Consider the following 16,363-nt stretch of genomic DNA (forward strand, 5'->3'; position numbering starts at 1 on the left):
AGGTCACGTCTTGTGTAAGTGGTCACCTTCCGTGTTTTATACATTTAGTAGTCTCTCAGTGTTTTGTGGTCTGTATTGAGTTCGTGGTGTTTGTGTTTGTTGTTTCTCTCTGTTGACCATCGTCTTTTGGTGGTCCCTACCTTCGGGTGTGGTCTAGCATAAAATTATCTTCCTTAACACATAAACCGCAAATATAAAATAAAAACCTAACATCACCACTAGCTAAAAAATTAATTTCATGAACGAAAAAACTTAACGATTCAACTACCTTTTTCAAGTAGAACCCTCACACGCTTGTATGTTTCTACAATCAAACGTCACATTTAAAGCAGAGTTTCTTCCAGGCATCTCTTCGGGGGGGCGAAGCCCCCCCGAAAATTTTTTACCGCCCCCCCCGGACGAAATGAAATTTATATAATTTATATAGAAAATATATACTTTTAACAGTGTCCACCCCCCCGAAGAAAGTCTACCGCCCCCCCGAAAATTTCAAGTGCCCCCCGGAGAAAAAAGTCTGGAAGAAACACTGATTTAAAGATACACCAATAATGTCACGCAGTAAATCCAGGCCACTTTAAAATGTATCAACATAACTTTACAACATTGAAATGTTGTTCTAAACTTTCAATTAAATCAGTGCTTGTTGTTGTTGTTGTTTTTATCTACCTATAATTTTTTTGATATTTGCAGGCCTATGTTACATATCAACAGCAAACTTTAGATTAACTTTCTAAATTTAGTTGTTGTATAGAAGATCTTTATGTGTAGAAGTTTTTAGTTTCATAAACCGCGTTAAACAAAATCGTATTAGCAAATTATTCAAAACCTGGGATTTTTAAAAATAACGATTAATTTTTTTAAAATAACGATTTATTTTGAAAAACAAATTGAATTATATAGGATACCCTCTTCGTTTAATTAATGCCAGACCTAGTTAAAGTAGGGCAAGCTGGAGTATGGTAATTTCAAATTTCGTCTGTCAGATTTAATTTCCGCTGGATTTATGACGTCCGTGTGACGTCACATTAAACCGTTGAACCAGAAAGTAAACCTTCATCGTCTGCCCTTGTAACTATAGCAAACGTGATTGTGGGTACACAGTTTTCGTTACCTATTGTTTAAATTATGTACAAGTTGACATTCGTTACTTTTAACAATCATCATACTCAAGTATTGCACGTATGTATAGAAGATTACGTTTTGGGAGGAAAGATTAAAATAAGTGATTTATATAACGCAAGACAGGTCAGCGAGTTCAAATCTTTAGTAGGGATATATATATATATATATCCCTACTAGGTAAGTACCTAGGTAAGTATGCAACCTTCGATGAAGTGAATAGTGCCGTACTGGCGGTACACCCTCCCCCACCCCACGTCACCTCACCTTATCTACGCCACTGAGTGACACCAAACGAATTCCACTTTTACATTTGGTAACTTGGATCGACAACAAACCACACTTAGTGCTTAGTAATTTGATTAGCGTACTGCTCAAGCCGCCAGAGTTGTCCCGGAGTTGTGCCCTACGCCGTGGGTTATCGTTCTTTGCCCGCCATCGCTGCGTGATCGGTCCCAAGGAGTAGCGAAGCGGGCACGCTAGCCAAGTGCCGCAAGCGGAATCGTTCACAAACGGCGGTGAGGCCTCGGTTTGAAAGTTTGGCCCAAGTTAGTGATTTCAGGATTTATTGAGGATACGTTTCAAAGTGAAACAGTTCTATTGTTTTGTGTTGGAGTGACCGTACCCTTATCGTAGTCGTGAAGCTAAATCTTAGGGACTAGATTTAACCTGTACTGGAAATATTCTACGTGATCAGATTACTTAAGTGAATTGTAGGATAGTTTGTTAATTTAATTATAAGAAATTTAACGTGTGAGTTTATTTTTAACTTAATAGAAGGGTAAGAAACACATTCTTTTAAAAAGTTAGATTGGGACGCTATTTGATTTTAATCCTCATTTTAACCAGTGAAATTGTGCAAAGTAAAAATATGATAATTAGTTTAAAAATTTAAATTTTTCCAATTCAGTTAAACTTAAAAGTAAAACAATATCACAATCATTTGAGTATTTTAGATAAAACTATTTCAGCCCCCGAAATAATTAGATTAATACTGCGTATTGATTATTAGCTTAATTAAGTCTATTTCGCAAACTTAATAAAACGTCGAAGAGCAAAATTGAATGAATAAGCTAATTAAAATATCATGTCTGTTGCCAAATAATTAAATTATACCTGCTTAAATGGAGTTTTGGCTAAATTAGTTTAAAATTTTAGACTTCAATATTTGGCTACAACATATTACCTACTAGGGATCTAGCATTTTATAAAATTGTGTTGTGTGTTAATAGTTAATGTTTACTTATTATTTCTATAGTAGTGTTTCTTCATTGGTTGAATTCCTAGCGGAAATTAGTTTGTTTGTCTACAGAGATCACTGGAGATTAATCTCGAGAGCCGGCTACTTGAAGGCTGGTTCACATGGCTCCTGGGCCGTGAGACCGGCAGATCTTGGATTATCAGATTCGGTCCGGAAGGATTAAGGATTACCTTTGTTGAGGATTAGCCCGGCCTGCGAGGAGGATTAACCAGGAGTTGACCAGTCTACGCGGGGGAGTATGTAGCCGTCTGTAGCCTATGTAGCCGTCTGCAGTCCTTCATGTCCGTGTCATCCATACGTCATGGACTTTCGCCCGTCTGGCGTCTCGTCATGAACCTTCGCCCCTGTGACGTAGTGAGGGCCGGTCGCCGTCAAATGGCGGGGCAACTTTTCTGGGCCTGCCTCGTCCTGCTAGTCCTGCCCCTGGGGGGCCTCGGCACTGACCGCTGTCCCCGGGAGTGCGACTGCAGGTCACGTGGTTTTGTTGACTGCAGTTTCAGGAACTTGAACTATGTCCCGCGGGGGATACCAAAACACGTGCAGAGACTGTGAGTTGACACGTTTTTTTTTTTACTTTTTGTGTGTGTGGATGTCAGTGTGGAACAATTCGGTTAGCCGTACCGTATGTACACTACGGGTTAGGCTTTTTAGATAACAGTACATTAAGTGTGATAAAATGAATGACCATAACACAAGTATTCACATACAAACACTCACACACACACACACACACACATATATATATATATATATATATATATATATATATATATATATATATATATATATATATATATATATATATATATATATATATATATATATGCAGGCAAAATATATATAGGCACTATTTATATAGGGCCTTATATAAAGATATATTAAAGTAGACCCTATGGTTATACAATACTTAACACTAATGATCCAGCAAGTCTGCACCCCCCCTCCCCCCCCCCCCCCCGCCCACACCCCCATCGTACGGTCTACCTCGTGAATAACGGACTAACCTCCACGTGAAATAAAAACAAAAATCCCACCAAGTCTCCAACGCCCGTGTGTGTAGGTATAGAGGGGATATAATACCATGTATTGTTGTAGGGTCTACTTGTTCCTTGTGTGTTGATAAACAGACTCACCCCCTCTGTCGTTGTTAACAGCGAGTTTAGGATTAAGTCTGAGACAGGAATACAAGGGTGGGGGTTAGGGTTAAAGCTGGGTTAGGTGTGTTTATCAACAAAAACGTTTACAAAAAATATTGCTTGTTTCTGTCTGAGAGAATTCAGTAGGCTTACTTTTTTATTCACTTTGGATCTCAGCCACACTGTTGTGTGCAAGATCATGTGTCGAAACTGTTTTTTTATCCCTAAATTAAAAGATTACCAACACGTATTGTTGTTTCCTTATACAATACAATGTATACACACAACAATATCAGTTTGGTAAGAAAGTATCAAATCTACATCAAACTGTATTTAGCAGATAGTCACTCTGACATATACGTATAAGACTGTATTATCTTTAGTAAGTATAAATTATAATACATCAGACTGTCATTTAGGTGTCACTCTCCCATGACAAGTTCAGTAACCAATCAGTAATTACTCATCACAACCCACCCATTAAATCTAAAATACACGACGTCCCAAATCAGTTGATATAAATTTCTCCCCTCCCCATATAAACATCACACCCTTACCCCACTTTATAAACTTCTCACCCCTCCCCCCCCAATCCTATATATAAACCTCACACCCCCACCTATAAACCTCACACCCCCACCCCCTATCTATAAACCTCCCCCTCCCCCCTATAACCCACCCCCTCCCAACACAGTTTAACGTTATTTACAAACTAAACAAGGTTAATGTTAAACATCCCCCGTGTAACCAGCCCGCCCCACATTTTTAACGCCATAAATCTTGCTTTAATTTATCTGATATATTATTTCTGTCTGGGAGACTCCACCATTTAAACCCACGTTTAATGTTCGCTGAGTAAATTCACTCTAGAATTACTGGACGTTTTATCAACTAAATTAATCCTCGACTCTCCTTCTTTTTATCGGTGTCTCTGGCTATTAAAGAAATGCGTTAAAAAATTGAAGTTTCGGGTTTTTTAAAGTGTAAGCAAAAAAAATTTGTTAATTAGATGGAAAGTTTGGATGGACGCTTACAGTGTCTGAGTTGGGGGGGGGGGTGGATAAAACGTGGGGAAGGGGAGGAAATGGGGGGGGGGGAGTATTGGAGGTGAGGGGAGTTAGCATAGGAGGTAGGGGTCATGTTTCTGTTTTTAAGATGAGGTTAACACACCTCTCTGGGCAGGTACAAGGTAAGGCTGGGACGAAGCACGCGTTTAAAGTTTGTAAACTTAATGTTTGTAAACTTAATGTTTGTAAACTTAATGTTTGTAAACTTAATGTTTGTAAACTTAATGTTTGTATATTTTATGTTTGTAAATTTAATGTTTTTTTAAATCAATGTTTGTAAATTTTTGTAAATTTAATGTTTGTAAACATTAAAGGGGTAAAGTTTCTCCACACTAGCGTTGTGTGTGGTGTTGTTGTATTCTGTGTGGTATGAGATGTGTGGTGTTTTTATTATGATATTGCGTATTATATATGTGTGCTGTTGTTGTATACGTTGTTGTATATGAAATGTGTATTTTCTTGATATGAAGTATGAGATTATGTAGCTGTGTGTTTATGACGTGGTATGTATGAGGGGGCGGACTTTGTGTGTGTTTATGTTTGTGTGTGTGGTTGTGTGAGTTTGTATGTTCAAAAACCTGATTTTTAATAACTGTATTTGGCATTGTGTTGTGTTTGATGTGTAATTGGTTCTGTGATATTTTTCTAAACCATAATTTACATCATCACTTACCTTAGGTTCCCTTCGTTTCATTAATTTTATGACCATCATTGGCCAGATAAACTAGCATACACTGGGCTACTATCAAAACCAAACACAACCAGTCTTCTTGACCGAACGGTCGTCAGATTGACCACTGTATTATCATATCGCCAGAAAGACTCTGGCATACTACAGGAACCGAACCAGCTACCAAATCTTTCAAACTCCAGGTAAAATCCACCCCCTCCCTCCCCCGCCGTCATCCTCCCTCCCCACACATTATTAGCCTGACCGAAGATGATTTTTTCACACTATAGGAAAACCGGCGCTTGTATTGTGGGAGTTTTAAAAAGTTGGAGCAGGAAATTTGATGGTACCGTTCTATGAAAATGTGATGGTACCGTACTAAGAGAAATATGATTGTACAGTTCAACTAGAAAGTTGATGGTTCAGCTCAAATATGATGTTTCAATTCAATGAGAAATGTATCGTAAAACAAGAGTTTGAAGATGTGCGCTAATTGTCATTAAATACATATTTCGTAATGCTCCTAATTACACAGCTTCTAGACTCCTCTTAATTACAAAACTTTTTGTTTCAATTTGAACAACTCCATCGCTACAAGAATTAAGTTAAAACATAATTTTGACGTATATTTTTCTGCCCTCCACGCCGAGCTATTTGTGGTGTAGAAATACCCTGAGGAAACATAATGTTGCCAGTTTACCAAGGGATAAAGAGGAGTGTGAAGGAAAGAAAAAGTTTACAACCTGTAAATTGGGTTGAATGTTTGAAGAAGGGAAAAGTAATGTATAAAAATATCACATTCTGTAACTTTGAACTTGGAACTTGGAACATAATATCAACAGCACGATAGTAGAGTACAGCGTAGACATTTTGTTGGGTAAAGAACTGAACTTGTTAATATATAATTTCTTTTTTGCATTTACATTATTTTATACAGTTAAGTGTAAAAATAAACTATGTACAACAGATGATTTTATGCATAAAATGATCAAATAAAATTTGTTATACAAAACTAAAGTTAGACACGACGCACAAACAGTTGCACTAAGAAACATTTGAACACACACAAACTCGCACAAACACTAAATTAGATTAAGTGTATATTCATAAGGTCTAACTTAAGTTTGCGATTTTAACTGTACGATATTGAATTAAAAATCTCACCCTATCGGAAAAGTCATGGACTGTACGGAATTGAACAAAAATTTCAGCATTTTTTTTTTATCGTCTCAGCCTATCGGAAAACTCATGGATTGTACGGAATTGAACAAAAAAACTCAGCCTCGATGAAAATACAAAGACTATACAGAATTGAACAAAAAATGTCAGCCTATCGGAAAATTCCTCCTTGTGTTAAAACCTACAGGCCTACAGTGTAATCTGCTATCAGCTGCCCCTGTAGTGGCGGCTGTGAAAACCAACTGACCCCGACTCATTTCATCCTATAGACTCCACCAACTCCGCCAGAGTCGATCACCTGCCTGACGCTTGACCGGTTGGAGTCAGCACTTCAGCTAACGATCAGGTGATGGCCGCGGTCAGCTTTCAACTAGTGAGTCGCTGGTCTGAAGGATTTCAGACCAAATAAACGTCCAACTATTAGCGGGCTAATGAATTGTAAATACGTGGAATTTTATGGGGCCTTTCTCTGGCAAAGGATTTAGGGACCTTCGTCTAACAAGGGATCTGAGTCTATGAGTGGACTTATATGTATTGGTAGTTATTGACTTTGGGCTTAAGCACAGGCTTGATATTTCTGTACCTAGTTCTATCTCCAAATGAACGAAAAGAACGAGAACTCTAGATCAAAGTGCGGTATCCCAGTCCGAGGGGAAATAACCACGACTGGACCAGACAACCCCCCCCCCCCCCCCAACTATATGGCATTCTCCCCGACACTTTCAGAAATTCCTGGAAGGTTTCTCTCAACCTTCTGCGGCCCTGGACTCTTCAAGTGTCCGAGAAGATGGCCCCGCGCCACATAAACGGCATAGCGAGCCGCAGTCCCCGGCTCCGGCCCACGCCGCTGTGTCTAGGCTGTTGGCAGGCGAGCAGGTCATTGTGCCCCGGCTCCCCCCGGCCGTGGGGCCCCAGTCAGTCAATGTCTCCCTGCCAGACCTGTGATCTTGACATTTACGATCGTGCCCCGGCCCCAGAGGCTGGGTCGACACCGTCTGCTGGCGTCGTGTTTCATTGACAAAACTAACGTACCCTCTCGCCGGCTCTCGTACCCTCTCGCCGGCTCCCGTACGCTCTCGCCATCTCCCGTACCCTCCCGTACTCTCTCGCCAACTCCCGTACTCTCTCTCTCTCCAACTCTCGTACTCTCTCGCCAACTCCCGTACTCTCTATCCAACTCTCGTACTACCCTTCCAACTCTCGTACTCTCCCGCACCCTCTCGCCACGTTGTATTCGAGGTCTTCCCCCCCCCCCCCCACGCCACGCTAGACAGGAGTGTATATTTACTTCCCCCACACGTTTTAAAAAGTGGTTTAGATTTACACACACACCCTTTCCTATTTCAAGGTCACAATATTAAAAATAAAAGCGTAACCTACACCATACATCATTTATGCTTCAAAATTAATATAATTACTTTTATTGTACGTTTACAAACTTAACTTTCCTATACCCACCTACAAAATCTCGTGTTGTATAGAGACCTACTGACTTATTATCCAGTAGCTACAGGCAGAAGGATGACAAAGATAAGAAAAGGGCCATTGCTTCTGAATTCGTCTGAATGCTTGGTGAACATTTTCTTTAGTGTGACCCGCCTCTCCTTCATTAAAAGCGCTACAATGTCCAATTAGCAGGGGTCGATATATAGGGGTCGGTATACAGGGGTCGGGGGTCGATATACATGGATTGTGCACTACGGAATATAAACCATATCATTTATTGTATCTGTATATAAGATAACACTGTATATAAGACATGACTATCTTCATACTGTTGAGTGTACATATGATATCACTGTATATAACAAATGACCATATCTTCATACCGTAGATTGTATATAAGATAGCACTGTATATAAGACATGATTAAATCTTCACACCGTAGATTTTATATAAGATAGCACTGTATATAAGTCAGGACCTTATCTTCTTAAAGTAGATGCAGATTATATTATATCAGACAGCACTGCCTGCCTATTGTAGATGGTAGATGTTACATCAGACATGACTGCCATCTTGCTTTAGATGGGGATGGGTTGGAGATGGTTGGTTACACAACCCGTGTCTATCACAGCAACCACGAGAGACGGCAGCAAGTCGCTTAACGTCAGACCCTACACACTCCCCGCTCTTAATTAAAAGTAAACCACAGATATTACTCCAATTAGGGGAGGTCTCTCTAGACATCAGCTGACGTTTTATCTTGTCTTACCTCTGGTGGGGGGAGGGGTGGGGGATGGAGGAGAGTTTATTTATGTCTTGTTTCTTTTTTGTTGTTTTCACGTCTGACCCCCCATCACACTGGAGAATGACCCCTATTTCCAGTGAGACCCCCATCTACACAGGCGTATGACCCTCTTTTACACGGGGTATGACCCTATTTTTACGTCACTTCCTGTGTGCTGGTACCAAACACAAATACACTTACATAAACACACAAACTATCAGACGCACTAACAGATAAACACATACACACACACACACACACTTACTAACAAACACACACACTGAGGCATAAAGTCTGAGACCACAAACATAAGGAAGCTTAAGATTAACATATGAGAGTGGTTTTAACAACCCACTTTCTCCAGTGTTGCCTCGGTTTTGATGAGATGTAAAGGGGGGGGGGGGGTTACATAAACAAAATACCCATCCATATTGCAGATTTTTATTTCTCACACAATTTTCAATACTTCGACCACAACCCTATTTTACCAAAAGTTTTGACTCTCCATTCTGTTTTATTATTGTTTCTTTTTAAAACTAATCTCGTGAATACTTTTTAGCGCAATTTCCATACTGACAATTGCGATTATTAATTCGTTCTGGATGGATGTGTGTCCGCAGCTTTAAGTCGTATCTCCTCCTCAACGAAGCAATATCGAGGACTAGTTCCAAAGCAACTATGTTAAGCAAGTTCCGAGGATGATTGTGGGCCAAAAAATTCCCGGAATTCCTTCCTGGATTTCCCGGAAAAGCCAAAAAACCTCGAAAAAATGCAGTTTTTGGTCCATATCTCGGCAACCAGACCACTTAGCGACTTGAAACATTTACCAATCGATTTCTGCCATAATTTAGAACAATATTGCCGAAGAAAGTTTTCAAAATATCCTTTCGTTCGGTCACAAAAAATTAATTAAGGAAATTGAGCTTAAATTGTCACTAGACTTTTTATTAAGTTGTTTCTATATCATCAAATTCCTTTTTGTGTTGGTTGTCCTCGCGTATTAAATACACGAGCTATTAAGTCATGATGGCTACTGTCTTCACTGTGATGTATTGTAAAGCCAATCAGCATCAATGACTTAGTCAAGTCACATAGTTGTCTAGTCCCAGTCAAGCTGCAATCCTCTCTGTTAGATTAGTAAACCCTGACTTGTCCCCCCCCCCCACCATACACACAAGCTAATTAATTAGGTTGTATAATATAGTTATAAAACCATGATTTTTATTATAAATATATAACAACGAGATGTACTACATACATGTTCGATATGTGTCTTAGCTGCTTTGTGTAGATTTCCGTGGTAAGCTTGTTCTATGTTAACCCACCTTCAGCCCACACCCCTGTTTTCGCCCCCCCCCCACCCCACCATCACCCCAAAACAAAAAACCCTTCTTATTATGTTGTCAAATGTAGCTAGAGCTCTTAGCCCCTGACGAGAATTTTTTTTTTTACCTGGGAACAATATCAGAGTTAAGGGACTTGGTTGGATGGTAGATTTTATGTTAGCTTCATCTTGGTCAGGTCAAATTTGGGGTTTGTTAGGAGCAGGTCAAATTTGGGGTTTGTTAGGAGCAGGTCAGATTTGAGGTTTGTTAGGAGCAGGTCAAATTTGGGGTTTGTTAGGAGCAGCTCAGGTTTGGGGTTTGTTAGGAGCAGGTCAATTTTGGGTTTGTTAGACGCAGGTCAGATTTGGGGTTTGTTAGGAGCAGGTCAGGTTTGGGGTTTGTTAGGAGCAGGTCAAATTTGGGGTTTGTTAGGAGCAGGTCAAATTTGGGGTTTGTTAGGAGCAGGTCAAATTTGGGGTTTGTTAGGAGCAGGTCAAATTTGGGGTTTGTTAGGAGCAGGTCAAATTTGGGGTTTGTTAGGAGCAGCTTAATGTTTGGGGTTTGTTAGGAGCAGGTCAAATTTGGGATTTGTTAGGAGCAGGTCAGATTTGGGGTTTGTTAGGAGCAGGTCAAATTTGGGGTTTGTTAGGAGCAGCTCAGGTTTGGGGTTTGTTAGGAGCAGGTCAATTTTGGGTTTGTTAGACGCAGGTCAAATTTGGGGTTTGTTAGGAGCAGGTCAGGTTTGGGGTTTGTTAGGAGCAGGTCAAATTTGGGGTTTGTTAGGAGCAGGTCAAATTTGGGGTTTGTTAGGAGCAGGTCAGATTTGAGGTTTGTTAGGAGCAGGTCAAATTTGGGGTTTGTTAGGAGCAGCTCAGGTTTGGGGTTTGTTAGGAGCAGGTCAATTTTGGGTTTGTTAGACGCAGGTCAGATTTGGGGTTTGTTAGGAGCAGGTCAGGTTTGGGGTTTGTTAGGAGCAGGTCAAATTTGGGGTTTGTTAGGAGCAGGTCAAATTTGGGGTTTGTTAGGAGCAGGTCAAATTTGGGGTTTGTTAGGAGCAGGTCAAATTTGGGGTTTGTTAGGAGCAGGTCAAATTTGGGGTTTGTTAGGAGCAGGTCAAATTTGGGGTTTGTTAGGAGCAGCTTAATGTTTGGGGTTTGTTAGGAGCAGGTCAAATTTGGGATTTGTTAGGAGCAGGTCAGATTTGGGGTTTGTTAGGAGCAGGTCAAATTTGGGGTTTGTTAGGAGCAGCACAGGTTTGGGGTTTGTTAGGAGCAGGTCAATTTTGGGTTTGTTAGACGCAGGTCAAATTTGGGGTTTGTTAGGAGCAGGTCAGGTTTGGGGTTTGTTAGGAGCAGGTCAAATTTGGGGTTTGTTAGGAGCAGGTCAAATTTGGGCTTTGTTAGGAGCAGGTTAGATTTTGGGTTTGTTAGGAGCAGGTCAAATTTGGGATTTGTTAGGAGCAGGTCAAATTTGGGGTTTGTAAGGAGCAAGTGAAATTGGGGGTTTGTTAGGAGCAGGTCAAATTTGGGGTTTGTTGGTAGCAGGTCAAATTTGGGGTTTGTTAGGAGCAGCTCAGGTTTGGGGTTTGTTAGGAGCGGGTTTAAGTTTTGGTTATCTTAGCAAACCGCAACGATGTGAGTTATCATTTGAGTTGATTATGGTTTAGCTTATCTCACTTAACTAGGAGTCCTTTATGTCTTGCTACAAAAGTCACCTCACTCTATGGTACTCTAGCGTATCTGTACAGTTAGATGACGTCACACAATGACTGTTATCGATCTATTATGTCACCATGACTAGTGACTCACACCTACCCGGCACACCTTCAGGAGTTGTATGTACTCACTGACCGCTGTGTCTAGTTTACTATCGATATCTGTGTGGCAGTGTGGTGAAACTGTGAGCAAACATGGTGTGTATACCATCCTCAGAGGCATACAGTAGTATACATAACACTGACAATATGAAGCAACCATCACACTGACAATTGGAAGCTACCATCACATAGCATCACGTATAAACATGGTGAGGGGTGGAAGCAGGCGTTGTAACTGAAATAGCAATGTAAACAGAAAGTGTTATTTCAACGCCAAGGGTAGACAAAGGTACAGAATATAGTCCAAGTAAAGACAGAACAGTCAGAACCCAAGGGGATCCGAACCTTGGCGTTGAAATAACACTTTCTGTTTACATTGCTAGCATCACGTATAACATCCGCAGACACATACAGTAGTATACATGACCCTGGCAATATGATTTAACCATTCCATACCATCCAGCTTCTTGTTGTATGATATAACAACCCTAGACTTTTAACACAGAGGTGAGCCTAAAAAGGTATTCAACATATCCTAACCCCCAGCTTGTCTTACCTAGAAGTAAAACCCCGCCATCACATACGCACTTTTCCTAACTCTAGTTTACACAAGTTATTTATAAAAGTCAGGTATTGACTTAAACCTGTAATTTCTTTCCCTCCCCCCCCCCCTCTCTCTCTCTCTCTCTCTCTCTCTCTCATCCTTCAAATCCCAGGATGAACCAGGTGGTTTCGTTTTCACCTCATCCTCATCACCTGATACTTTTAATTCCAAAACAAGAACCGGAAGTCCACTATCCACCTTCCCGCCATATTCACTTCCATATTATCTTAACTGGGTTTCGTGTTTTTATAAAATATTCCACAATTCTCGTTTAATTAAGTACCCATTTCTCATTAGAATTTACCAAGTTTGATTACTATTTGCATAGTTTTACCTGACCATTTTTTTTCTCACACCTGTCTACCGTGTGGTTCGGGTACCCTCCAGGTAATTGCCAGGAAGCTGTTTCTTTCACTGCCTTCTTGAGTGCCCATCTTATCTTGTGTTTCATCAGAGCCTTGACCTTTTACGATTGAGAGGTCTAGAAAAAAAAAACGACCCTTCCTCCACTCCTTTGCATCTTCTTGGTTAAAAAAAAAACTGCCCCCCTATTTAAAAAAAAAAGCCTTCCCCCCCCCCCCCCCCATCTTCACACAAAAAAACTTGTCCCACTCTTTTCTTTCGCCCCAGTAAAAGTAACGACCCCTGCTTCCCAGTTGTATTCCCCCCTCCCCCACCGTTATATACATGAACGCTTATTCTCTCTTCTCTCGTGTAAAGCAAATTACCCGCATCTGTATTTGACTTATGACTCTCCTGCTAATGACTCCTCGCTTATGTAATAATGACTCTTCTACACTTACGTTAAACAATAAATACGCCCTCTCTCTTATGGAAGAATGACATCTCTACTATCATTCAAAAAGAATTCCTCTCTTGTAAAAATGACCCTCTCCTCTCTCTAGACCATATGACCCCCCCCCCCCCCTCCATGTAAACCAAACCCTCACGGACAGATTAAGCTTGAGTATGACCCCCAGACCGACAATATAGCAGAGACACTTCTGCTTTATTGTTTTGCTACAATTAGCAAAAAGGGACCCCCGACAATAGGACTGTGGATACAATGTGTCCATTCAATAACAAACCCACCCATCACTCATAACCGACCCTTCAAAAGACTGACCATTTGGTCGTAACTGGTTTATTTAATGATGGGAGTAAGCCAAAGAGTTAAGATTTTAAAATCTGATATGACGATAAGATAATTACTGGGGGGGGGGGCAAACTTTAGGGGTGGCGGTTGGGCTTCCATCTCTAACCTCCACCCCAGCAGCTCAACTATTCTCCTCAACACCCACTCTCCCAACACCCACACCCACCCACCCCTCCCCAACACCCACACCCTCCCCCAACACTCACTCCCCCTCCCTTCCCCTACATTGGACGACCTTGTCTGATACTAACTCACCTCTTAAACTCTGTCCTCCCTTAATTTACCTCAAAATGTCTTCCTGCTATTTTCCCCCTCGACTACCCAACCCCCCCCCCCCCCCCCACCTCTAGTACCGGGTGTAAATGATATAACGGGTCGCGCCGTGTGTGGCCCCACCATAACCCGACCCAGGGTCAGGTACCCCATTAGAGCACCATTACCCCCACCCACGTGACTGGGCGGGGCCTTAATCAGTGATGATGTGACCTAACCCTAGCAGACAATTTACCTTGTTTACACTTCACCCTCCTGCTCCACCGTGGGGTGGAGTATCCACTAGTTTACAAAGTAGGTCGGAAGGGAATTTAAATTTATGTGTGAAACCAGTCAAAAAAGTAGATGTTTACAGTAAAAGTTTGGGTTAATAAATTATGGTGTAAGGTACATCCGTTGTAAGCTCTTTGATTGTAGGTAGACACGCACTACACTGGTCTGACAGGGGTGTGGGAGTAGGGCGGGCGTGTTTTGTAGGTTCCTGTTAGAGAAACTATCACAGGGAACATGGGGTTTGTGTAGGGGAGTTGTAGTAGGGAACATGGGGTGTCTGCTAGGGGAATTATCACAGGGAACATGGGGTTTGTGTAGGGGAGGTGAAATAAGGAACATGGGGTTTGTGTAGGGGGGTTGTAGTAGGGAACATTGGGTTTCTGCTTGAGGAATTATCTCATGGAACATGAGGTTTCCTGTTGGGGAACTGTAAAGGGAACATGGGGTTTGTGTAGGGGAGTTGTAATAGGGAACATGGGGGTTTGTGGTGGGACTGTCATTGGAAACATGGGGTTTGTGGAATTGTCTAGACAAGCATGTTTTTGTGTTGCTAAGTGTTATAGTTGTGTATAGTTATTTAAAATACTAAACAGATCACTTAAGAAAAAACTCATTAAAATAATTGAACAAGATACTGACTCTGACACTTTTACAGTCCTACTACACAATTATCACAATTTAGTTAGCTAAACGTTTGTATTGCCCAACCATGGAAGCGATATCATTGGCTTTGAGTTGATACTATACAGTTTTAAAATATTTTATAAATGTTTAGTGATCTTATATTAAAGCATTTTGAGCCGACTTTAATGGTTTATCAAACTAATTTGAGCGGGTTAATGGGACTCACTTGCGAGATATGTTATTGTATTCTGTGTTAAGCTGTAAAATTTGTAAAAATCTTACCTAATTGTGTAATAACACGTGACTAGATTGGCTCACCCTGCACGTGAAAACATGGGATGCCGTGATTAGACTGGACGAGTCTGTTAGTCCCCGGGTCACTTCACAAATGAGAGCTCACCTGCAGTGTGATTTTTCTCTAGTTGTATTAAGTGTGCATCACACGTCACCTAAACATAACACTTGGTTTTATTGGAATTTGTAGTCGCTGCTTAGATTGCATTCTTTTCATCTATCCAAAGTTGTGATTGTTGGTGACATTTTTTTTATGGATTTCTATTATTAAAACGCTTTCTCACCTGGTCACTGTAGCTTCACCTGATTAGTATAGTCTCCCCTGGTGCATTTTCTGGTCAGTCTGATCCGTCACATATTTCCTTTTCTGATCATTTTTATCTCCCTCTCCCCCCTCTCTTCCCACACACACACAAACTCACCATAACAATGGCAGCAGTCGTACCCCCCCCCCCCCCAACCCTAGCCCTATCTTACACTCCACTACCAGAATGACTAACAAAACCAACCCCCAAAAACTTTTCAACATGTCCCCTCCCCCGCTAAGGTGTTCCCAAAATATGCGATACGACATCTTCACTGACACCGTCACTTTTTACACAATAGATTAATGAGCCTCGAGTCACCACTGACGTGACGCCGCGTCATAAATTACATTTTCGCCGATTTGTTTCATCCCCCGGATAGCCGTATGTGCGTCTCTGTATTAAAACGTCCAATCTAGGTAATTTACTATCTCCTACGTGCTTGCTACTGTAAACTATCTTTCGTTTTCTTTCGGTTTTTTTTTTTTTATTTGTTAAATAAATTTCCCATGTCTTATTTGAATACCTAGTTAAATTAAGACCAAAAATAGTATGTATTTTTTTCAGCATTATGTTGACACATACTTTATGCTATAATTTGTGATTTCTCTTGTTTAATTCAAACAAAACGGATTCAGCTAAATAATGTGTCGATATTGCATACAACAAAACTCTTAGCTTTGATACCCTAATTAAATGGGTCTCTGTGATTTGTGTCACGAATATATATATATATATATATATATATATATATATATATATATATATATATATATATATATATATATATATATATATATATATATATATATATATATATATATATATATATATATGTATGTATGTATAACATAACTTTGATAATACATGAATTAATGTAGCTGCTTTAAAATAATTCTTTACCAAGCACCTTTTCAATAGGACATCGAGTTTTTGTCGAGATCTGAAGAGTGTATATTAAGGTCACGTCACATTTCTAGCTTGTCTTTTAGAATTATTACTAAAACTTTCATACTAAAACTTGCATGTAT

At 40.4% G+C, this 16,363-nt stretch overlaps 1 protein-coding gene across 4 annotated transcripts in view; it reads left to right on the forward strand.

Moving 5' to 3' along the window:
- Window positions 1–1,686: 1,686 nt before the first annotated feature.
- Window positions 1,687–16,363, forward strand: part of LOC131951840 (slit homolog 2 protein) — a 120,930-nt gene continuing 106,253 nt past the window's right edge. For 3 of the 4 annotated variants that reach the window (XM_059314239.1, XM_059314242.1, XM_059314241.1), the window contains exons 1-2: window positions 1,687–1,900; window positions 2,378–2,928. In XM_059314239.1, the coding sequence (XP_059170222.1) occupies window positions 2,660–2,928 (269 nt within the window). In that variant the 5' untranslated portion in view covers window positions 1,687–1,900; window positions 2,378–2,659. The remainder of the gene's footprint in view (window positions 1,901–2,377; window positions 2,929–16,363) is intronic. The other variant, XM_059314240.1, reaches the window with a different exon arrangement.

Source organism: Physella acuta, unplaced genomic scaffold (genome assembly GCF_028476545.2).
Source record: "Physella acuta isolate Inbredline_101_S28 unplaced genomic scaffold, ASM2847654v3 ptg000831l, whole genome shotgun sequence".
Classification (NCBI taxonomy): Eukaryota; Metazoa; Mollusca; class Gastropoda; family Physidae; genus Physella; species Physella acuta.